Source organism: Homalodisca vitripennis, chromosome 7 (genome assembly GCF_021130785.1).
Source record: "Homalodisca vitripennis isolate AUS2020 chromosome 7, UT_GWSS_2.1, whole genome shotgun sequence".
In the NCBI taxonomy this organism is placed as follows: Eukaryota; Metazoa; Arthropoda; class Insecta; order Hemiptera; family Cicadellidae; genus Homalodisca; species Homalodisca vitripennis.
The window spans coordinates 87,132,007-87,158,355 of NC_060213.1; the positions used below are offsets into that span (position 1 = coordinate 87,132,007).

At 34.7% G+C, this 26,349-nt stretch overlaps 1 protein-coding gene across 1 annotated transcript in view; it reads left to right on the plus strand.

Moving 5' to 3' along the window:
* LOC124366016 (m7GpppN-mRNA hydrolase) overlaps window positions 1-14,700 on the plus strand; it is a 46,372-nt gene extending 31,672 nt beyond the window's left edge. The window contains exons 6-7 of the mRNA XM_046822209.1: window positions 13,409-13,538; window positions 14,184-14,700. Coding sequence (XP_046678165.1) covers window positions 13,409-13,538; window positions 14,184-14,332 — 279 coding nt within the window. The 3' untranslated portion in view covers window positions 14,333-14,700. The remainder of the gene's footprint in view (window positions 1-13,408; window positions 13,539-14,183) is intronic.
* The last annotated feature ends 11,649 nt before the right edge of the window (window positions 14,701-26,349 follow it).

The window sequence follows — 26,349 nt, forward strand, 5'->3', positions numbered from 1 at the left end:
CCGAATCCTTTTTGGACGATATCTTTTTTGTTTGTTTGAAGCAGCCTGCACGTTTCTGACGTTCAACGAGCAATCCAGGACGTGCTTTATTTCTTCTGGGGCTTCAGTTTTCTCCGGTGGTGGTGGTTGGATTGGTTGTGGAGTGTCTCGTATTGTGGTAATGCAATTGGTGCTGGAATTTAAGTTTGTCTTAGGTGACGTTTCTTGGAAATCCATTCCGAGTTCGTTGTCTACCCATTTTGAATCTTCCATGATCGAAAGGCATGGAGAAGATGCTCTCGACAACGTCACATCGCATTCATTAACCATCTCAAAGTCATCCTCGGCGGCGGCTTCTTTTTGGATGTTAACATCTTGATGCGATGTGTCTGGCGTTGGACCACTCTCCTTCCTCAGTTCATCCATTTCATGGCCTGAAAGACACTCGGTTCTATTGCAGGTAGATATTGCGTTTTTAACTTCCCTATCAGGCGGATTTGAAAAGGTAATCGAGGATTCGTTTCCCTCATAATTATTGTCGATGGCTTCCTTGAGGGCTTCCAGCATCGGGTCCCATGCCGTCACTACAGTCTGACGACCTTCGGGGAAACATACTGTGAGTTCTGACGTTTCAGGCTGAGCAGAGGGAAGTCTACAATCTCTTGGGTTTGTAATTACAGCAGAGAAATCCTTGTCTGATTCCTTACCTGTAAAATCAGTTTTCCCTAATAGGCTAGATTTTCTTAAAGTCGAAGCCACGGATCGACGGTAGAGATAGGGGTCAAAAGATACCCCTAGCACTGCCTGGTTCTGGGAAATTTGATCTGCAAACATGCAAACATATACACCACAATCTGTGTTATTATTCTGCTGGGCACAAGGGGCATTATTTTGAAACAACCAAATGTCTTCCTCGATGGGAAAATTCATATTTTTAGCAAACTCTTTGATGTAGCTGAAGACAACTTCAACCAATTTTGGTCGGGGTTTATTCAGTGAGTCAAATACTTGAATTACATTAAGTTTTGGTCTGGCCACAACCAAAACCCAATGTTGTTCCTCGGGGATGTGAACTGGAAAGAAAACAATGTCTCTTTGGAGAATATTAATTCCCTTTGTCCAGCGTTTAACTCGGGGGTATCCACCTTGGATCCATGCTACAAAAAAGAATGTATCGAAAGACCAAACCTTGGGCAGATTTGGTTGTAAGAGGCTTCTCCACTCTATTAACCTTAAGAATCCCGACACGATCAAATCGTTTACCATAGCACCCTTCCTAAGCAATGAAGCATACGCACTTTCCGGAACATTAAGTGGACCTCTTATTACATCCATGATTCAAGCACAGTTTCATGCACAAGCGCAAAGCAACAATGTCTATCTACAAGTCTAGAAGACCAGCACATGCAACCAAGCAGCAAGCAGAAGACTACTTGAATTTTCACCCTGTAAAACACACACCTTATTAGTATGAAGAAAACCACAGTAAGCAAATTAATACTATTTTACTACTAAGCATAAAATGATTTTAAATCTTTAGCGTGTACTGTTCCAGATGATTTTCCTCTATCATCCCTTATTTCGTACATGTTAGCACCAATTTTCTTTGAAATGACAAATGGCCCATCAAACTTTGCTGACAACTTGCTGGTTATTGCATTCGCTGCTGAAGATAAAGTGTGTTGCCGTTTCAACACCGCTTGACCTATTTCAAACTTACTCTCCCGCCTGCGAAGGTTGTAATACTTTGCTTGTTGTTTGAATGCTAACGACAGATTTCTCTTCACCCTTTCGATTAGATCAGACCTCGTTTGGGTCCGTTGCGAATAAACATCCTCCAGTGGTCTGTCCTGCGGATGATGCTTGGTGGTGATTAAACTTCCATGGATGGCATTTGGCATTTTAATTTCGCGTCCAAGAGTAAGCATTGCTGGTGAGAACTTGGTGGTGTCATGAACCGCTGAATTCATTGCAAAGCGAAATTCAGATAAATGCTCATCCCAAGTTCGATGATCATAATTCGCAAATTGTGCAATCATAATTTTCAACACACGATTATAACGCTCAGTTGAATTCGATTGAGGACTATACGGAGCAGTGAATTCCTGTTTAATGTTCCACTCAAGAGCCAAATCCCTAAAGAGTTTCGACACGAATTGGGTCCCATTATCACACCTGATAGTTTCCGGAGCACCATATCTCAATAACACCAGGTCCTTGATGTTCTGTGTGACTTGTTTGGCCGTCGCCATTTTCAATGGTGCAATTTCAACCCATTTTGAAAAGTAGTCCTGAATGACTAAGGCAAAACGATTTCCTCTTTTAGAACGAGGAAGTGGTCCTATTATGTCGACTGTGATCATTACCCAAGGACCTTCAGGTTTTTTAAAATACATTTTTCCGTATGGTTTATTCTGTTCGACTTTAAATTTTTGACATACAGGACATTTTCTTACATATTTCTTAACGTAATTTTGCCATCCAGGCCAGTAGTATCTACTAGAGAGCCTGAGCATAGTTTTACGTATTCCAAAGTGGCCCGCTTCTGGTCTATCATGATTTTCTTGTAGGACTTTAAGTCGAAGTTCTGGGGGTACACATAGTTTCCACTCAGTTGTGAAATCTCCTTTTATACTTCCTTTAATATTTATTTTCTTTAAAAGTCGACCGTCTTCTGAAATTGTATAGTTGTTGTATTTATTAGGGTGTTTACTGACTTCGGCTAACATTCTCTGATACCATCTCCGATGCCGATCGTTTCCTTGAAGTACGGGTTCACTCAACTGTTCTTCTATTAACATGTTATCAACAATATTTACAGCTACTTCAGGAAGTTTGTTTTCCTCCAAAGTTGTATTTCTAATTGGAACATTTGGTACTGGGTAACGAGACAGGGCATCGGCTACTTTATTGAAAGCACCCTTTCTATAACGAATCTCAAAATCATGTTGTTGCAGTTCTAATACCCACCGTCCGAGGCGACCAGAAGGTTCGGGGAGTTTCATGAGCCATTTTAATGCTTGATGGTCGGTCACCGCTATGAAGTGATAGCCTTCTAAATACGGTCTGAATTTTTGTACTGCCCATACCAATGCTAAACATTCCTTCTCAGTTATCGAAAATTTTCTTTCACTATCTGAAAGAAGTCGACTGGCGTACTTCACTCCAATATAAGATGATATGCAAAAAACTTTGATGAATTAGCTATATTTATAGAATCGTTGAGATGTCGGTTGGATGCGATAGTTTTGACAGAGTGTTGGCTGGTGGGTGGGGGAGGGACGGAGGCTCGACTGGAGGGGTTTGACTGTCACAGAACTGACAGACAACGGAACAAGAACGATGGAATGGTCGTATATGTAGGAAAACACTTATCTTCAATTGTAAAACAAGTGGCTTTAGGGGACGTTTACGGTATTGCCTTAGATTTTATATTTTTTAACAAACATTTTAATGTACTAGCTTTATACAGGACTTTTGACAGTGACATGGATATGTTCTTGGAAGGATTACACAATTATTATAAATTTATGGGTAGAAACAAAATGTGCATATTACTAGGAGACATAAACTTGGACTTACTAAAAAATGACGTACACATTGACGAATATAAAAACTGCTGTGTTGAAGCGGGACTTGTACAATGTATTGATAAACCTACCAGAGTAACTGAAAAGAGTCAGTCCAGCATCGACCATATTTTTGTACGATACAGTGACATAACCAAGGTGAAAGCCGCCATTTTCCAGACGGCTTTCACGGACCATTACAGTACTGCCCTTACGATAACAGAAACTGCTACGGACACTGACACTCAACTCCCCCCTCGCACTTACGTAGACCATGCCCTACTCACTGACAACCTCGCCAAGTCCGACTGGGAGGCAGTGCTGAACTGTCTGGAAGTCGATAGTTGTGCTAATACCTTATGCGAAAATATCAAAAACTCAATAGAAAGTTCTAAAAAAGTAGTAAAAAACGAACAGACGAGAAGAAAAAAATTGAAACCATGGATCACATATGAGCTAATCCGAGCAATACGTGAGCAGGATAAATGAAGTAAAATGGTAAAAAAACAACCATTTAACCCAATTGTCAGAGAAATCTTTCGAGCACATCGCGCAAATGTCAGTAACTTGATCAAGCAAACAAAAAGGAATTATTATAGATCAAAGATTGATCAATCCGGAAAAGATCCAAAAATTCTCTGGGGAATTATTAAAGAATTGGCAGGGAGGGATGTACAAAAAGACGTTTTTAAAATCCAAAAATATTGTCCACATATTAATGTAAACAACGATTTGTTTAAAAATGTAGCAGACGAATTTAATAACTTCTTTGTGAATGTAGGCGAAATATTAGCAAACAACATTAACCCTAGCGGCGACCCAGTTGTGACTGATGAGGACTACCGACAGAACAGTTGTTTCACACTGCATACTGTCACAGAGGAACACATCTTACGTCATGTATCCGGTCTGCGGGGAGGGTCTGCCCCCGGTTGCGATGGCATTTCGGCTGAACTTCTTAAATTTAATTTAAATATTCTTTGCAAACCTTTACTACACTTAATTAATTTGAGCATTAGTTCTGGTACTTTCCCAAATATTTTTAAAATAGCTAAAGTTATACCGATTCATAAAGCCGACGAATATACCGATAAAAGTAATTTCCGACCGATATCTCTGCTAAGTGTTTTGTCTAAAATATTGGAAAAAATAATAAAAGAACAGCTGGTCGAATATCTCTTTACTCATGATATTATGTCGAAGAATCAGTATGGATTCCGGTCAGATAAAAACATTTCAAATGCTCTATTCGATGTCTGCAGAGAAATAAATCAAGCAATAGCAAGTCAAGAGCGTCTAATGTTAATTTTCTTAGATCTAAAAAAGGCATTTGATTCTGTAAACAGGAATAAGCTCTTAGATAAGCTCAAGGCTGTGGGTGTTCGGGGCGGCGCTCTTTCCTGGTTCCAGTCCTACCTTACAGATAGGCGACAGATAACAACGATCTGTGGTGTCAACAGCGATCAAATGCCCATTAATTACGGAGTGATCCAAGGAAGCACACTTGGGCCCATTTTATTTCTATTATATATCAATAATATATCTAAGTTGAATATAACAAGTAAATTAGTTCTTTTTGCCGATGACACTCTTATTTTAACGCGGGGAAAGACCTGGAATGAAGTACGCTTAAATGCTCTAAGTGATTTGGCAATAGTGAAAACATGGCTCAATCAAAATATTTTAACACTAAACATTTCAAAAACTAAATTTATGCCAATTTCGTTGTCTACACAATCAGATTATGTACTCTCTGACTTGACCATTCACTCTTGTGGAAATTACACAAACACTAATTGTAACTGTGGAAATATACAGCGTGTTAGCAGTTACAAATATCTGGGAATTATATTTGATAATCGTATGAAATGGACGGAACATGTTGAGTATTTGAAAAACAGATTAAGGAAATATATTTTTGCTTTTAAAGAGTTAACAAATATTCTGAACGTAAACGAAATTAGAGTAGCTTATTTTGCATTTGTACAGTCGATTCTGTCTTTTGGTATTATTGCGTGGGGTGGAGCAAATAAAACTTTAATTCATAACCTTAGTATAATTCAAAAATCAATATTAAAAGCTGCTTTTAGGAAGAGTAAGCGTTGCCCGACCAGTACCCTATTCCAAGAGACTAGAGTTTTTACGGTCAGACAAATTTTCATTAAAACTGTATTAAGGGGAGGCGGTACCCCTATCTTTGTAATGTTAACATAGGTACCATTATCTCAGAAACTAATGGACCAATCAACCTAAATTTTTTTATACAACATATATAGGTATTTAAGCAACTACTGAGTTTTTTTTGGTGCTTGTTATCTTAAAAAATAAATTTTTTTTTGATTTTTTTTTCAAACCCATATTGAAATATCAAACTTGGAATTTAGAATATTTTTTTTAGGTACCTAAATTATAATAGGAGGCATCTCAAAAAAAACTCAGTAGGTGCCAAAATACCTATATAAATGTGTGTAAAAGTTTCAAGTTGATTGTCCAAGTAGTTTCTAGAGAAACGTGTACCTTTGTGTGCAAAAACTGTAAAAAGTAAATTTGCGGGAAATCGCAAAAAACGAATATAATGACCTATTTAGCTATGTTATATAATATTTTTACCTATATATGATATGTAATTGGTTTTTATAATTAAATGTGATCTTTATATTAATAGAATAGGCTATATATGCTTTTAATATTTAGAATTATCTATATTGGAAAATTTGTATATCAAAAGTAACGCGATGCGGGTTAGGCCTATAGTCATAACGGAGTGAAAGATAATACAAAAAAAAATTAATTAGGCTATATTATTTCAAACATTTTTGAGTTTAGAATACATTTATAAGAGAAATAACAGAGAAAATTATGAAATAGAACTTATACCCAGCCACAAATAGAGTAAACAATAACAAAATTATAGAAAAAAAAACATGCAATTTATTTACCGTAGCATTAGTGCATTCCTGGATCATATGCAGGCTCCTCTTCAAAATCCTCCTCAATCCTTCTTTTTAAATTCCTGGTTTGTCTCCTTGCTTGTCTTTGAAAGTCACTTATCGCACAATTTGCTCGTCGCACTCGCTCGTAGTCAAAACTTTTCATTGCGTCAATTGTCCTCTTGCAAGGTTCAATGCCTACTGCTCTAAGCATTTTTGCATTTTGCTATGTTGCCATCATTAAAAGTAGAAATAGCATCATAAGCACCAAACTCAAGTGTGTTCAATGTCACAAAAATCTTTTTTTGGCACTCTAGACCAGATGACATTATTGATGCTTTCATTGACATTCTGCGTCTTACCGTGTAAACATTTTCGAAGAAGGTCAGGATTTTGCTAAAGCCTGAAAGATTGGTTTTCAAGGCTAACATTATAGCTGAAGGAATGCTGTTCTTATTGAGAATATGGCTCTTTAGTGTGCTTTGCCTTGTTGTATTTACACCATGTATTTTCTCCTGACGGGCAAAGGCCATGCTGAGGATTGTCGTCCGTCGAAAGTTTATGAAAATATATGGCCCAAAACCGCTGCCTTCATGTTCTGTAGGTTATCAGTATTTTTCCTAATAGCATTTCCATAATAGGTTTGCAATTGATCAATTATTATGCCATCTGTTAGTCTATTCTTTCCACCTAGTTTGCCGCCATCAGAAAGTGTTACGCCTTTTGAGTCTCTTTTTAGTTTCCTTAGCCTAGACCCCATTCTCTTTTGAATATGGCCTATACACTCCAGTTTCTGTATTTCCACTTCACCATAAGGTTTACTGTCTGCAATAGTTTTGAAACTATTTGTATCTCCATCACCTAAATACTCTAAGTACCTAACATTATACTTATTTACTGATCGGTGAAAAATAGCTAAGGCTCCAGCTGACTCCATACACCTCCGCTCGAGCCTTGATAATTTGCCGAACAAATAGCCTCATGTTGTTGTTTGTCCAAACAATTACAAAATTTAGATAACACTTCTATGTCCATAACTTTTCCTGTGTCAACACTTGTACAAGTAACAATTCCGTTTAGAGAGCTAAAGCCACGCCGTTGCCAAGTGCCATCAATACCTACTTTTAAGTCGCGTATCGTTCTTACCTAAGGTTTTATTTTCCTCAACAGCCTCATCCACAGCAGTTTTCATGGATTCATCCATTACCTGTTTAGCCTTGTCTTTTAAAAATTTATTATATCGAAACGGTTTTTGTTGGAGGTTGCGGAAGATTCATTACGCCACATAACATTTTGCCTGCAGCCATACCTTTCCCGATAGACCTCAGTCCATACACTAGTCTAATATTTACATCAAATAGAGTCTTTTTTTTCTAAATTAATATGCCTAGAACTATTAAATTTATGTACATATTTACAATGGCAACAATAAATCTCCATCTCAAAAGCCAGGCCAAAATGTTGAGCAGCACGCACTTGTAAACCACTTTTCTTGCAATTTTTTACAAAGTGATGAACTAAAAAGTTGATCTGATAAAATTTGCATGTTAATAATTTCATTGTCATAGTTTTCATCACAATTAAACATCTCATACTTATCTATGTTTATTTTTCTTTGAAGAGCTTGACTGAGATTGTGTTGACATTTCAGGCCTAGGGGTAGACTCATCTTTTGACATCTCATTAGGGTTAGGACTGGCTGGTTTTCTTTTCCTACCACCACCAACTCCTTTACGGGGTTTAGCATAACTACTTTTAACACGAGGCATATTTATACATAAACAATCTTGTTAGCAATAATAAATATAAATTACTAACTAACACTCACTATATCACTTCACAAAGCACCAAAACACTAAGCAAAACAATAAACAAACAGTATAAAGTCAGAAGCAGAACTCAAAGCTGATTGAAATAGAAGTTAGTTCAGGCCTGCCAACACAACAAAAGCAAATTATAGCACACAAAAAATAAAAGGTCATATGTATAATAGTACATGTGTGAATAAACGCAAGCGCTGTCACAAATTTCTTCCTGAAACATGATGTAAGCATATTTTAAAAACTTTTTTTCTGTAGGTTTACAATTTTCAAATATACATGTATTATATATCATTGTGTGCAGAAAAAGCCGCTTAAACATTTTTAAAAAAAATAAAAAAAAAATGTGAAAAAAATATTTTTCTGGGGTACCAACCGCCTCCCCTTAATACACACGTTCAATAATTTTACTGAAATATTTATTCCAATTACTCATAATTACAGCACTAGATACTCTAGAAACATAGGAATTACTACCTCCAATCTTATTAAATCTTTTTCAACTACTAATTGTTATTACATTTCTCAACTACTCTACCGAAATTTGTGCTTAAAATATGAAGGCGTAGAACTTTTTCAAACAACTGCATTATCGACTTTTAAAAGGAAAGTGTCGGAACTGCTTATCAGTCTCAGTGACGAGGAAGTCGAGGCCCTCATTGTGACCGGGTACAACAGGCGGACCTGACCTTGACCCCCCTCACCTACCCCTCAGTCATTGCGTCGGCTGCCCCTGGAAGGAAATAGTTGTATCCGACAGATATTAGATTGTTATGGTTTGATATATTTTTATTTATTTATTTATTTATTTTTTTATATTTTTTATTTTTAGCTTAAAGAGGTGGGTTTGTTGTCATCGTTAACTGATTGCTCCAAAACTATAAACATTAATGTATTGTATTTCTTTTATTGTTTTACTATTTAATTTTTTCTTAATTACAAAATATTCTATCACATATAACTAATTTTTTTTTTTTTTTTTCTAAAAATCCGTTCCTATATCGTTGCCATAATGGCTCGGGTCTACGCACAGGCTACTTGCCCATGTAGACCCTATTTTTCCCTGATGGAATAGTATTATTGAATATTTTGCAGCCGTTTTTTTACCATATTTAGATGATTATCTATTATGTTAATAATGGATGTAGGATTTATAGTAATATAGATACATTGTACGTGTTATTAATTTGTATTTGGGAAATAAATATTATTCATTATTCATTCATCATTATTATTCATTACATAACATAATCGGAAATTATTTATGTATTTAGCCATACTGTTTTTACTTATCAAACTGACCAGTGGTTGTTCATAAAAATTCTTCGTTTTAACATAATTAAACAATTTTGATGAATTTTGTACATCTGAGTTTACCTGACATTGTTTGTTCCTTTATTACTTAGTCAGAAGAATTACCTGAAATACAAGAAGGCAATGAAGATTAATTATGGTTTGCAGTTCACTACCCTTGCTTGACATATCTATAAATAATTAGAGCGACATTTGTATTTTCCTCATTGGTGATAAATCAGACTGCGTGGTGTTGTTTGCAAAAGTTCCTCTCTATTAGTTTGGTTTTTAACAATGTAGTTCCACTTAAATAATCAGGAACAGATAAATACACATATTTATTAAAAATTGAGAAATAGATTGATGTTTTGATATGATTTATATTTTATAATATTTGCACGCTTGTGTTACTACACGGTAAAATATAAATCTATGAGTTTTTTATCAGTAACTAGCGGGCCCGGCGCGCTTTGCTGCGCATTTCAATAATTTTTTGCAAAAGTTGCCCGCGGCTTCGCACGCAATTTCCCGTTGAAAACAGTACACTATATTCACTTATTCTTTTTCTATCACATTCTAAACATTGCTGAGATAATTGATAGTCGTTCCATCGTGAGCCTCTTGGGCGTATTATGAAGGTATGTACCATATTCCTGCCTCTATCTAGCTGTTACCCACGGCTTCGCACGCAAATCTTAAGAACCGAAGTCCTTATATTACTTAGTAAATTTTTTTTTTTACTATAATAAATTTTAGATTAAATTAGTTATATCTCCGATGCCACGATTGAGCTTGCTTCGTTGTCTCGATCGAGAGAATATGTACACACGGAGTTTTGAGAACCATACTTCTGTCAAAAAAAAACAACTAAGGTTGATTTTATAACATTCTTTATATTTGTAGCCAACGTAAGATAGTAATTATGATATCTGCATTACTCTTCTGATCAAGCATGAGCATGGTTTATATTAAATAAATATTGCAGTTAAAGGTGAATTTTTTACGTCAAATTTGAATTGTATTATCTGGATAGTAAAGTCTATGTTTAACAGTGATTGCAAAAACAGTTTAAACAAAATTTGTCGTTTCTCTTAAGCTTACTCTATGCTTTAAAACTATAAGTGTAATATATGTTTACAAAGAACAGCTGATTAAAAATTTGAAAAGACGTTAACATATGTTTGCTGCAATGCATTTCTTATGGGTATTTCTGTAACCAGTGGGGCGGAATCCTGAATCGGGAAAGGGATGGGCATAGCTTATAAACCTTCTCCGTGGAAAAATACATATACGTACAAATTTTCATCATGATCGGTCCAATAGTTCACGATTCCATAAAGGACAAACATACAAACATTCATTTTTATATATATAGATTAGATGTTTAAAGCTTGAATCTGATTATAGTTGAAGTTTGCCCATGCACAAGTAAACTCCACATTACTGTCTTTGAATAAAGAGCATTTTTCATGCTCTTTCGAAGTAGATCTCACACTTAACCTCTAATTAATTTTCACGCACTTGAAAAATTAAGTTGTCCTTCACAAGGTCTAAGAATTGCTGGTGGATTATGCAAATCAATTAACATCTGAACACCTGATAGAAAAGGTGAGCAAGGTATTATCCATGATCATAAATGGATTAGAATATTTCAAGTTTAACTCTGAATTAACAAGGAATATCGATTGATCATCGAATGTTCATCACTGTCAACTTGGAAACAAAAGCCATACTATTGCTATATGCTATACGATAATGATACTGTGCTCCACTAAGTAACAAAGACACAGAACAACTTGAAATATCTGTACGCATAAATATGGCAATTCAGTACTGCCAAGGAAACAATCTTGTAGTTAAGGAAAATTAAACTAAACAACTGACTAGGGAGACACGAAGAAATGATAAGGCAGATTGCTCAATCTAGAGGAAGCAACCCCAGTCAAAGAACTGATAACTGTCTTGCCTGGATTGACCACATAAACCCTCTTTGTGATAAATTAAGCACAGAAAATTATTTTATATTCAGGTTAAAAAAATATTAATGATACAGTAACAGCAAGGAAAGTCTACTATGCCCTCTGATCTCCGATCTGGGATTGTAGTCTGAGGAGGTACAACAGGAGTTAACAGGGAGCGGCTCCTTATCCACCAGAAAAGAGCAATTGAATTTTCATGAACCTCCAATCAAGAGAATTCTGTAGGCACGTATTTGCAGAATTAAAAATTTTCACTGTGATGAACCTCTATATTCTGGAAACATTTGTCTCCTTACTCCATCTATGTAGTCACCTGAGGCAGCAAGAACTGACACACATCACAGTTTAATACCACAAGGTACACCACCAGTTACTAACTTTTCAACTGTATAGACTGACAGTTATTGAAAAAAACAACACGTGCTAGATCAAAATTATGAAAAACCCTTCCAAAGGACTTAAAGATTATTGACAAATTCAGTTTGGAACAAAACTTAAATGCTGACTAATGGGACATCCTTTTTACCAATTTAATAAATTTCATGAACGGACTTACAATATGTAATTGTTAAATTTTAACATTATTTTGTATGATCCTTTTTCTTATCTCTGTGATAATGTACAAAAGAACGCAAATAAAAATCATTAATAAATTAGAGAGATATGCAAATTTAGGAATGGTTTTGATTATTCTACTTATCTGAAAAATTGGAATGCTTGTGTCAAACTATATCAAGCAATCCAAAAGTCTCAAAAGAATAAAAATCCCAAGAAATGAATTCCAAGTTCAATGTAAAACCAATATACCCAAAATAAAAACACTGGTGTTAATGTATGTTGAGTAACCCAGCGGTCTAGGAAAGAGCCAAAACTAAAAAAAGAGTGAAAGGGGAATAAAAACAACTGAGCAGTAAGCCAAACATCATTGTGAGCAGACAGGTGTTTACTTATAACCTAACAACAATCATTTCAATTTAGCAAAAGGTTTGTTCCATTTACAACAAACCTTTTTTGTTTTTAAGATTGCTATATTTAATACTTATATATAGGTAAGTCCATTTCTTCTAATGGGTTTTTTAATTATTAAAAGACATGCTTCATTGTAACACATATTTTACATTTTTACTTTTAACAAAGAATGTAGGAGAAAATCTTTTGCTCTACAGTACAAAAATAAATAAACTACTGTTTGCTAGCAGATTGTTTTTTGAAAAAGTTTAAATGTTAAGTTTTGATTGTTTTTTTAATTTTTTTTTGGAAAAAATGAGAATGCAAAAGATTTAAAATTAAAATTCAATAAGAAAATATAATACATTGTGTAAAAACATAATTGTAAATATTAAACAAAATTTTTTTTAGAATAAAGAAAAACCTATTGGATATTTTACAGTTAAATGTATATTTATTAGTGTCAATATAAAGAAAGTTTATTGTGAAACTGTAAAAATATAGAAATTTAGTTAAATGTGTTAAGCAATATTAACAAAATTTCCGAAACGTCAAATTTTATCATTTTTTCACGAATATAAGCCACTCATTTATATACAAAAGAGTGTTTATTCTTAACTGAATAAAGATTATCTTAACTCATAATACAGTAAAACAATAGCAATAAAATAAATAATCTTCTAAATATTTTAGTGTAGCATATATGTCAAATATCAGTAGTATAGTATCTAAATATGCTGAGACAAACAGTTATTTTGTAGAGAAATATACATAAGAATGATCAGGCCCGTTCTTTGTTGTTGCAAGACAGTGTACCAGTGGTATATGTTATGTATAATGTTATTCATGTTATAAGTTATAATGTTGCTAAGTGAATTATCGTGTTTCAGGCAGAGATAGACGATTTAAGGCAAGTTCAGGTGGGAGCCAAAGCATCCTGTGAGTCTCCTCCTCGTAATTCGCGTAAAGATCGTAAACTGAACTCCAAAACAAGGAAACTGGCTAATAATACCAATCCAGGTACCACTATATGTCATTGAAAATGCTCCTTTTTATCCATTAAGAGAGTATAGGTTATTAATTAGTAGATACAAAATAATCTTTAACAGCCATTGGTGTTGAAAAATAGTTGATTTAATTTTTTCCAACTAAAAAGTATTTCACTATTACAGTTAAATATAAGTAGAAATAATGTCTATATATATATATATATATATATATATATATATATATATATATATATATATATTATATATACACGAGGTATGTTAAAAAATATTGTGTTGAGACTTTCATATCCATGGATTAATTTTTTTTTTTTTGTCATTATGTTGGTACTCATTTCTCTGACGTATTTCAACAAGTTCAACAAAAAAATGTATTAATTTAAATAATATTGGTTTTATGGAAATGACACTGCTCTCTTTACCTTGTACATAATGTGGAATAAAGAAGTTTTATTTTGACTATGGTTATATTTTATGTAATTGAAAGTGAATAAATAGTTTTATTACAAAGTGAAAAGATAAATATACTTTTAGGCCTAGTCATACCTTTGTTTTTAAAACGAAATTTATGTGTTAATTTTGTCACTGCAATGTATTTTTTTGCATTAATAAATGTACCATGTGAGGATAAAACATTAGACACTAATATTTGTTACAGATGGAGAAAAACCAAAGCCAGGAAAGAATGGAGCTAGAAAATTGTCACCAGCATTGACAAGTGAATCTCCATCATTTGATTTTCTTGCTCCTTCTTGGATCAATTTCAAATTCAACCGACAAGATATCTTAGATGCCTTGGTGTACTAAAAATCATTCTTAATCGGTACGGTACGGAACTTAAGTCTTGATTATAAACCACAGTTTTTGTATTTTTTTATTAAAACTGTGTTCTGTTACTATTGTGAACAGAATATTCTACCAATTGTAGTTTAGGCTACTATAATGCTTAATCCTACGAAATGAACAAAAACCATTTTCTATAATGGTTTATCAATGTAAACCATATGAAATTATTACTATTTTTATGATTGTATATGAACTATTTGTTTAGTGTTTTTACTTGTTATCAATGAAGACTATTCTAAGTATTTGTTGGTTGGTATAAAAATTATTGTATTTTATATTTTAATTTTCTAAATAAAGTTTAGATTTGTTTCATGTGATATTAATTTTAAGGTTGGATTAGCTTTATTTTCCATATTTTCTTGCTTTCGTTTGACAAGCAATAAGAATACTGCAAGATGAATCAAACTAGCTGTTACCCACAGTGTTATGTGCCTAAAAACACATCAGAGGGTATGAAAACAAAAATTATTCACCCCATCATTTTGTGGTATTGAAAACAGGGGGTTCCAAAATAATTATCCTCATGGTAATTGTACACATAATTAGATTTTCAATGTGTGAGCTGTGTTGACCCATCCAGTGCTGACAAAGTTACTCCGTTTTAGGATGTTTTCAAAATGTGAATTTTTTCTTTCACATTGCAATGTTTGTACTGGTAAGCGTCATAAGCATGGTATATGACCTTGTTTTGTCATTGGACTATGACAGAAAGGACAAATTCCAGGGAAGCCAACTGTTCCTTTCACTGATTAAGTGTAAACGTTTTGAAACTAAAACCCTATGAATGGCAGGTGCTATTGTTACATATATATATACTGTATATTACAGTTCAATTACTCAAAAAGAGATTGTGGTTCGAATGTAACGTACAAGTGTTTAAAAGTTTAAGGTTAACAGTTACTGAACAAAACAACGGTTGATCCAACACTACCCGAACTTAGTGACCAAATTTGGCAGGAAACCTTAAATGCAGTAAAAACAACACAGCCCCCCCCCCCCCCCCCACTGACAGTGGCAACCTACATCCACTGGATGTGTTGAATGGCTGTGTTTTATTATATTTGGTTAAGGAATTATCTTAAATAATTATAATCTGTGCCATGCTAGTCCATGGTAACAAATTGTCATTGATAATTGTATTAACTTATAGAAATTGTTGTAAAACTCAATAAATGCTAAATTAAGAATATAAACCTGACTTATTTAATAACCTACCTTTCAACCTAAGTTTGATGTTGTATTTACTTAAATTTATGCCACTAAGAAAACATCGAAGAAGATGAATCGCAAGACCAGGAAGTGCCATATACAACTAACAGCACAACTTTGTCATCTTAAAAACAAACGAGATCTCAACGATTGTCATGTTTACACACTGTAAATGGATTTACTGTCACAATATACTTTACTTCAAACACCAGATGTAAATATGTGACGACCCCCAGCATATAGTTCTGAGACCAGACCGGTAACATCGTATGCGGTCTTAATCAGCCAATTTAAAATATTAAATTATCGGTAATATATTTTATTTTTATTCAGCATAACATCTAATTGTAGTAACGAGTAATGAATATATGGAGTCAGACTTATTAGGTTAAGCAGTGCAGGTGGAGAAGATACATAGTTTAATTCAGCACATGAATTGTAAGTCCAGGTCTGTCAGCAGTAAGCCTGGTAACTTTCCATACCCAGAGCAGCTGCGCAGTTACTGGGTGGTAAACAAGCAGGAATTTGCTGAGGTAGCGTCTGGAACAACGCTGCTCCCTGGAGTTCGTTGTTCTGAGTCGCAGTCGTGCCGGGGTTTTGAACGCGTCAAGCTCACGTGAAATCGCTCTCTCTCCCGTTCTAAATTTGTAATTGTTGAACTGATTTTAAATTATGTAATAAAATTCAAATTGTTTTCGCAATAAATTAAATTGTTTTATTTGGCCAACCGAGGAGAGCGTTTTTATTACAGCAACCTGGGCTAGTTTCCATCACCGTGTCCGAGTTAGAACCCGAGAACTTTTAAAATTAAATTACGTGTGGTCGTCACGCCACAAATATATCCAAAGTTACATAGAAATAGACCAGTAAGTAGTTTGGTACTCCACAAAGCCAGCCTACATTATGAAGCCGATTTGATGAGTGGAGATCTTTCCTCTCACAACACAGTTAACTAAGCATGCCAAAATCAACTGATCTACCATCTGCTATAGACATTTATTCCGCCTTTTTCATAGTACACCCACTATGTATCAAATAAATTTATAACTTCTATACATAAGATTAAATATTGTTATTACTGTATTAAACAAAAATGGACATTTTTTTATAACATTCAATATAACACGTTAGCTTGAGCTGTAAACAACAATAGACAATAGACAAAAAATCTTTATTAGCATGTTCATTGAGAACAATATCAGCATCATAGTAAGCAATACAAGTGTGTTTCACAAAATACAATGTTTTGTAATGACAAAAAGTTACATTGCAAAAGTCAAATGCTCTTTGGAAAAATTCTATGAAGTAAAAAGGGTGGCCAGCAAGTCATTTTTGTAGTAGTGCTGGATTGAGTTCCTTCTCTCCTTTCTCTCTCAACTCTGATGACAGGTTGTGAAGCTTCCTCCATATGTATATGGGCTCTTTTCGAATTGTGGCAGTCCATGTGCTGGAACGTCATACAAAGTAGTATCTCTGATGTTGTACTGATGAAATTCACCCCGCTTTGGTAGGCCCTCTCTTACTGTGCGCATTACAGTTTCTTCTATATATAGTGATACGATAGTGTGGATCTTATGGGGTTTAAAAGGCTTCTCTACAGCTGTCAAATGGTTGCAGTCCTGCAAGTGTTCTGAATATGGGTATCAAAAAAGCAGCTCTTGTAGTCGTTTCTTCAGTAGTAGCTTTTAATTTTTTGTATAGCAAAAAAGATGGAACTCAACTTTATACAGAGTATGTCTTCATGAGCAGTCCAAGATAGGTTTTTATCGAGTTGTGCCGAAAAACTTGACCTCATCATTCATTACAAGCTCTGGTATACTTGGCACACATTCGGATCTCCTTCCAAGAGCTATTTGGGCAGTTTTGGTGGTGTTTACTGCTAAGTCGTGATGCCATGTGTGAAGTGTTTACTGGTAGGCCATGTTGAGGGATATGTAGGATGTGATTGCCAGATTTTCAGTTGAGGTTTCATTAAATATCAGGGTTGTGTTGTCAGCGTACATAAAGGTTAAGCATACATCTCCAATGTATTGAGGCAAGTCATTAGTAAAGAGGATGAAGAGTACTGGTCCAAGAATGGTTCCTTGCTGGACGCCTCGGCTTACAGGTAGTAAAGTGGATGAATGGTAAATGACACAGTAAAAGTCCAGTGTAAATGAGTGTGTAATAGAAGTAGAAGAATGTAGTGTAGATAATATTGTCCAACTTAATCATTCAAGTATGTCTCTGCCATTAACCATAGGTAAGCAGGGTATTTATATCCAATCAAAAGTAGTAAGCCTGCATACAGGGACTTGCCATCGGCAAATACGACTGAGGACATGACACTATATTTTTTATTTTTAAACATCCAAGGGCTTAACAACAAAAATTTAATCTTAGAATCTTTTTTAACAACAACTAACAATATAAACGTAATTGGTTTATCTGAGCACTGGCTTAAAGAAGAAGAAATTTTCTCAGTTCTGCCTGATGGTTATCTTTGTAAAAGCGCATACTGTAGAGCTGACCATATTAGAGGCGGTTCTCTAATTTTTTACACATGCAAAATTTTAATGTAAGAAATGTGACGTAAAGCAATTTTGTTCTGAGTTGGATTTGGGAGGTGGCTGCCTATCTTTATCGATAATCTGAAATTGATTGTTGTAAATGTTTATCACTCTCCATCAGGTAACCCACATATCTTTTCTTGATTCTTTTGAGGAATTACTGCAATTCTTTATAAAATGGGTCTAATTACAACTGTGGATTGGGGGTGATTTTAATTGTAATTTTGATGTAACTAAGGTAGTAATTTTTCTAAGCAATTTCTTAATCATTTGCGACAGTATAACTTTTATCACCTAAATTAGTCAGCCTAACCCGAGGAAATAACTGTTTAGACAATATTCTTGTAAATTCCCATAAAAATAATAATCTTAGTTGTAGTATTTTTAATTTTCCGTTTTCAGACCACTGTGGTCTTACACTTAAAATGAATATCAATCTAACGTATCGTGTAGTATGGCCTCTTTTTAAAATTATCTTGCCAAAACAAAAAATATGCGAGTTAGTAGACAGATTGGGGTGCTATGATTGGAATAATATTATGAGCCCTAATGTTTTTGACGCTCAGAATGGTCTGTTCCATAATTTTTAAATATATTAACAAATAACATTAACTATCTCTCTAAACCAGTAAAAGTAAATACCAATAATTATAAAAAAAGTAATAACCTTTGGTTCAATAATGAATTAGCTGTCATGAAAAATAGATTAATTTTCTTACACAGTTTAGTAAAAAATAACATCAGGAATTCCCATGCAATCAAACAGACATACAATGACTTAAAGCACCATTACAGAAAAAGCATTAAAGAAGCCAAAATTAAATATAACACAAGTGTCATAGAAGGGAGTAGTAACAAGTGTAGAACAGCATGGGAATATTATTCCTACTACTATTAAGCTATTATAACTATTACTACTACTATTATAACTACTTCGTATTAAGCTGGAGAATTCATTTGAAGAAATAGACAGAGAAAAAGAAGAAACTTTAAAACAATATGAACAGGTTAAAAACCGGCAACTCAAACAAGAAATAAAAGACCTGAAACAAAACCTGTACGCTAGATTTGACAACAAAGGAGAACACTTCTCCGAGGGAAAAGAGGATGCAGAAACGCAGACGCATCGAGACTGGAAAACAACCCCTTTCTTGTGGCTGAAATTGCTCAGATTCAAATAAAACAAGAAAAGATAGAACTACTCATCAAGACTATACAAGAACAGATGAACATAAAGAGTGATAGCATCCCAAAACCTCCAATTTCAATTGTGTCAAATAACCACTACCCGCTAACCCCAACAACACGACCGATAAAGAATTTTAGGACTCAAATAAATGGGGAAAAGAAAAATATTTTTAGTGTATCCTGCAAAATGCAAAATACAGAGCGCAAAGACAAACAAACAACACTGACTATACAGAGGAAACCAAACAGAACCCTCACAAACATAATGGAGGGAAGAAGACAAATCCAGATGAATAAGCCGGACTACAATTCAACTGGGAGAAGCAGACAAAACTCCGACAGAAAAACTGGAGGTCTACAACCAAAACTGGAAGGGACATGCAAACTCCACCCGTAAAACCGTCACTAAGGAGATCAAAAGGAAAATTACTGGCCCCAACTACTCGTAAAATCCAGCCAAGCCCACCATGACAGCCATACCACGTGCTTGCAGATGAAACAATAGAAGAGTTCTATAACAACCACATTGAGCTCTATAAAAAACTAAGGAATGATAATCCCTCAATACAACCAATAACCAACCAATTTTACCCTGCCAAACATTTTTTAGAGGCATGCCGTTTAATAAAGTTCAGGGAAAAAAACAGGACAAGAGCTTCAAAAGGAGCCGCAAATCCAGAGCCACTAAAAGACAAAACACCTCCAGTTCTCCATCAAAATGTTGCAGTAAACACAGAAAAAACCAACAGCCACCTCAAGTTTAACAAATCCTTTTAATAAACTCTCCATCCTGCACCAAAAACATGCAAGAAATGAGCAACAAAACGAATAGGCTAAACCACCTACTTGATGAAAATAAACCCAGACATTATCATTCTTAGTGAACACGGGCTAAAAAAGGACCAAATAGAAAACACCAGAGTGCCAAACTACTGCTTAACAACACACTTCAGTCGCAAGACTCACAAAAAAGGAGGCATTGCCATTTTTGTTAAAGATGAACTGGAAACATCAGTACAGGCTATAAATATCAATAGCCATAGCCAAGAACTGACACTTGAAATGGCAATGATCAAAACTAAACCATGGGGGAAAAGGCAACAGTACATTCTTGGCGTGTTATAGAACTCCAGCAGGAACGGCTGGAAGAAGCACTGAGTCTACTTTCGGCAGCAATTTGAGGAGACAAAAGCAGAAAATCACCCACTTCTAGTAATGGGGGACATTAATGTTGATGGTTTGACAACAAACAGGGACAACCAAATGCTAAATAACACTTTAAGCAGCCACAACATTCAAAGACTTGCCACTCCCCCCAACCCGGGTCACCCCCACGTCTAGCACATCAATTAGACTTTATCTGCACGAACCTACACAAGGAACAAACAACCTCAACTGTAATTCATGCCGGAGTCTCAGACCACACTGCTCAACTCTGCGAAATAAATCACGCAACATCAGTACCAACCCAAAAGAAGACAATCTGCAGAATACTAAATCAAGAAAACCTAAATCTTCTGAAGGTTCAGCTGGAGCAAGAAGACTGGGAAAATGTACTTAACTCGGACTCAGCGGAAATAGCCTACAACAACTTTTCTATCAACCATTATCGGAACCATGAACATGATATGCCCTAGGAAGACGTGAGACAAAAGAAAAAGGAAGGCACCAATATATATGGATGAGGAAACCAATCGTCTTAAAGCAACATATCTGACATGGCTCCGAAAACGTACGAGCTCACAGGTGCAGAAAAAGATAAAAATGAAATGAGCAAAGGCCAAAAAAGAATATGATATCAGGCTAAAATTAAATAAACGGCAAGCAGCAGCAAATCACATAGCTAACTCTGAAAACAAATCAAAAGCCTTATGGCAGGTTATAAATAGTGAGAGAGGAATCAAATGTTCTAAACTATCCCAACCACGACTTAACATTGGAGGAGACGTCATCACCAACCCTCTTCAAATAGCTAACCACCTTAATGAATACTTTGCAAATATAGCAGATCACACCCTAAGTCACCAGCCAAGAATAGGAAAACAGACTGCAAGCCAACCCCAAACCACAAAACCACGATTTAAAACCCAGTTGCCTCTCACTAATGAACATGAAGTCGAGGCCATAATAAAGAGTCTTAAACCTAAAACCTCAGCAGGGGATTGATGAAATTTCAGCAAGAATGCTAAAACACTGCAGTAAACCACTGATACAACCTCTAGTTAAAATAATAAACCTATCCCTTGCTCATGGCCATTTTCCATCAGCTCTTAAACAAAGTAAAGTATACCCAAAGCTCAAAGGTGGAAGCCACACAGAAGCCACTAACTACAGGCCCATTTCTCTGATCCCAACATGCTCTAACTTGATCGAGAAAGTAGTTCTGAAAAGACTAATGGGACCACTGTGAGCTACACCACCTCTTAACAGACAATTCAACACGGCTTTATTAAAGGAAGGTCCACAACATCGGCCATTATTAAACTTGCGGAATTTATCATCGACAACCTAGAAGAGAAAAACATAGTCACAAGTATCATGCTGGACTTCAGCAAGGCATTTGACTGCCTGGGGCACGAGCTGATCCTTACAAACTCGAACAACTTGGAATTAAAGGACATGCTAAAGAGTGGGTTCAAGTGCTACCTGGAGGGGAGAAGCCAGACAGTTGAGATTCAATGCAGACACAAAAAATCTCTCACAAACACTGAGATCAATCCCCTGCCTGTCAAGAGAGGCGTGCCTCAGGGCTCAGTGCTCAGACCAGTCCTATTCATCCTCATGACTAATGACATGCCGCAGTACTTAGGCACACACTGTGCGCCACTGATGTACGCCGACGACACAACACTTTTAATGTCTGAGTCAAACACCTAACAATATGGCAGTCAACTCCTATACTGCGCTAAACTTAGCATACCAATACTGCCACGAAAACGATCTGGTTGTCAACACTGAAAAGACCAAACAACTGGCTTTTGGAAGGAGACGAGAGGACGTTCCCGCACTGCCTGATGTATCAATGGAAAGCCAAACCAAATTCCTCGGGATGACCATTGATAACAACCTATCATGGAACAATCACGTTGACACACTCTCAAAAAAAACTGAAACACATGTTTATACATCTTAAAAAGAGTAAAAAGTGCCAGTGATTTCGCAACTACAAGGATCGCCTACTATGCTCTGATCGAGTTACACCTGAGATACGGTCTCGTGGTCTGGGGAGGCACAACAGCAGGAAACGTAAAAAGAATCCTACTGTTACAGAAAAGAGCAGTCAGAATTATGTCAGGTCTCGGTCCAAGGGAAAGCTGCAGAGACGCCTTCATTCATGAAGGTGTCTTAACGATCATTAGCCTTTACATTAGAGAGGTCATAATGCATGCTGTCAAAGAGGAGTTTACAATGAGGCCACAACCTTCATAACTATAACACGCGCCAAGCTTTAAAACTTCCACCTGCCACAACACCGCACTGCTCTGTTTACGAGGAAACCATCCTACATTGGCAGGAGACTATTCAACCACCTTCCGGAGGACATAAAAATGCTACAAGGAAATACATTGAAGACCAAACTAACCGATGGCTGGCCGGCCGACCATTCTATCTACTCCATGGATGAGTTCATGAACTGGAAAGGAGAAGAACAGGATGGCAGATAAAGAACCAACTTTGTAAAACTTGACGCCATTGCAATTCTTGATGTTTTGTTAATAAAGAGTTTGTCTATTGTCTATTTAAAAAACAGATAATAGTGATAGCAATGTAAGTCTTAAAAATTCATTAATATGCCCCGATACTTTTAATAATTGTTTTCCTTAATTCGGTTGAGACCAATTAAATAACAGCATAGGCTTTCCTCTACAAGCTCTGAGCAGTTGCTTGCATCCACTGGTATATACCATGTCCCGAATGTACAATTTCACATGGAATACTATAACACCACTCGATGTAATTGAAGCAACTAAGCGTTTAAAAAACTCTGATTGTAATGATGTATACCTAATGTCTAATAATTTGTTAAAGAAAATCATTTATATAACCTATCTATACCGTTATCCTGCTGCTTTAACCTTTGTCTCTCAGAAGGAATATTTCCTAATGAATTAAAAATTTCAAGGATTAGTCCAGTGTTTAAAAAAGGATCAAAGGATAAACCTGAGAGCTACAGGCCCAATTTCAGTTATTCCTGTAATATCCAAAGTATTTGAACTTTTAGTTTTTGATCAGTTAAGTAGTTATTTTGAAAAAAACAATCTTTTAAGTCTTTCTCAGTTTGGTTTTAGAAAAGGTAAGTCCACAGTAGGTGCACATAGATAAGCTGGTGCATGAAGTGCTACTAGCGTTTGAAAGTAAGGGTTTTGCTCGGGCTACTCTTTGTGACTTGAGCAAAGCCTTTGGACTGTGTGAATCACTCAGAATTATTGTTCAAATTGAAATACAATGGAGTTCTTAATTTGCAGATGGAATTTTTTAGATCATACCTTTTTTGAGCGTAAGCAGAAGGTTTTAGTAAATGGCGATTGGCCAAAGGAGGTTTCAGTTAAATATGGTGTCCCTCAGGGATCGGTTTTAGGTCCTTTGCTCTTTTTTAATTTCTATTAATGACCTACCAGCTTTTATAAATTGTAAAACAATCCTGTATGCAGACGATACAACATTTGTTAACATCAATTCAAATATCGATACTCTTAATGTCTTGGCACAAAGTGCTTTAGATAGGGCATCGGGTTGGTTTAAGGCAAACGGTTTTCTTTTGAATGAAGAAAAAACCCAAAACATAATTTTTACTTTAAGACCTTTTGATATTAATATTAATACCAATTTTGATCAATTTTCTAATCAAGTAAAGTTTTTGGGAGTACAAATTGATAAAAATCTATCTTGGGGACCTCACATTGATTATATTAGCTCCAAAATTGTCTAGGGTTATCTTCTTAATGAAAAGGCTTACTAGCCGTATTGAACAAAATTATATTTAGATCCGCGTATTTTTCTTACTTTCAGTCAATTCTTAGGTACGGTTTAATATTTTACGGAAACTGCAGCAGGATAAATGAAATATTAATTTTGCAAAAAAAAAGTTATCAGAATCATTTGTGGTGCCAACTTTTTAGAACATTGTAGACATTATTTATTAAGTCAAAAAATTCAAACTATTAATTAATTTGTTTGTGTATGACTTGGTTTTGTATACCTTTCGCAACCCTAGTACTATAAAGTATGCCAGTCACAATTATAATACGAGGAGTAAGGCAAGTAGGCTTACTACAATTAATTTCTGTAGGCTAGATAAATCAGTTAATAGTCACCAGGTCTTATCATTGAAAAATTTATAATAAGTTGTCTCAGTTAGTAAATAAATATTCAAGAAATGTTTTTTGTAATAGGCTCTATAGTTGGCTTCTAGCCAATCCTTTTTATTCAATTGAAGAATTTTTTGCTGTACCTTGAATTGGTTTTTTAACCAAAAATACTGTAATTTTTTTATTTTGTAATAGTTTATGGTAAATTAGTTTATATACACTAACATTTTGATTAGTAAACTAAATTTGACTTGGCTACTGGCTGTACTTTGACTTTGTCGATGAATGTAAAGATTTTTGTATGGCAATAAAAATATTATTATTATTATTATTATTATTATTATTAATGAATTGAATGAATGTTTATTGTCATACTACATCTTACAAGATCCAGCTATGCTGGTAAGACAGATGACATAGTCAGAAATTTCCCTTTTTTCGGTCTCCCATCGTTAGTAGTAATAAATTTAACAAGAACAAGATTCTAGCTAAAATGATTTTCTAACAAATAAATAAGCTCTAATATAAATAACAGTATTAACATTTTCAGCTATGAATAAATTAACTATAAACTAATTAACAGTATTAAAACCTATGTCAAACATTTATTTTGTAAAGCATTCCTGAGTCAGATAACATTAAAATATTGTAGTACACCATAATGTAATAACAATCATTCATTAAACTAATCAACAAATAAAACAATAAAATTAGTTAAACAATTAACAAATAAAACAATAAATTAGTAAAACAATTAACAAATAAAACAATAAAATTAGTAAAACAATAAAATTAATAAAACCATTAACAAATCAAACAATAAAATTTGTAACAATATAACATATTTAAATAACAAAATGGAGATCAATTATTGAATTTTTATTATATTAAATTACGTTTCTTAGGAGAAAACACTTAATCTTCATAACTAGATTATTATGTTTTTGTCATTTAGAAATTCGGAAATCTTGTAGTAAGCCTTTTCGACAAACATACTTTTTATTCTATCTAAGAATTCAACTTGTGGCATTTGTTTGAAATTGTTAGGCAATTTATTGTAAAGTTTAATACCCATATAATAAAAACTTTTTTCAAATATGGCTGTGGTGTGTACAGGATATATTAACAAATTGGTATTTATAGTATTGTGTTGATGAATAGTTTTTTCTTTAGAAAACCAGTTCAAATTTTGATGAACTTGACTCAGTACTTCATACATGTACACACAAAGGACAGTAAGAATCTTCAGTTTCTTAAATTTTTCTTTACAAGAACTTCTTCTGGATGAGAATGTCATTATTCTTATAATCTTTTTTTGGATTTTTAACACTTTTTCTGCTATTTCTACTGAGCCCCACAATGTAATTCCAAACTTCATAAATGAGTAAAAATAGCCATAGTATAGGGTCATCTTTGTTTTTAAACTTGTGATGTATGTAACCCAGCTCATATTGAAACAAATAGAATTGAGTTTTTTATATATAAGTTTTGTATTTGTCCTGTCCATGTCATATGCTCATCAAAACAAACTCCCAATAGTTTTACATTTTTGCAGCTATTTATTTGTTCTTTATCTATTGTGACTGTAAACATTTCTTCTCTTTGCTGTCTGTTTTTGAAGTGAATAATATTTGTTTTTGTAGTATTCAGAATCATTCCATTAACTTTAAACCACTCTTCTAATTTAACTATAGTTTGTTCTACTAATAATTTCATTACATTT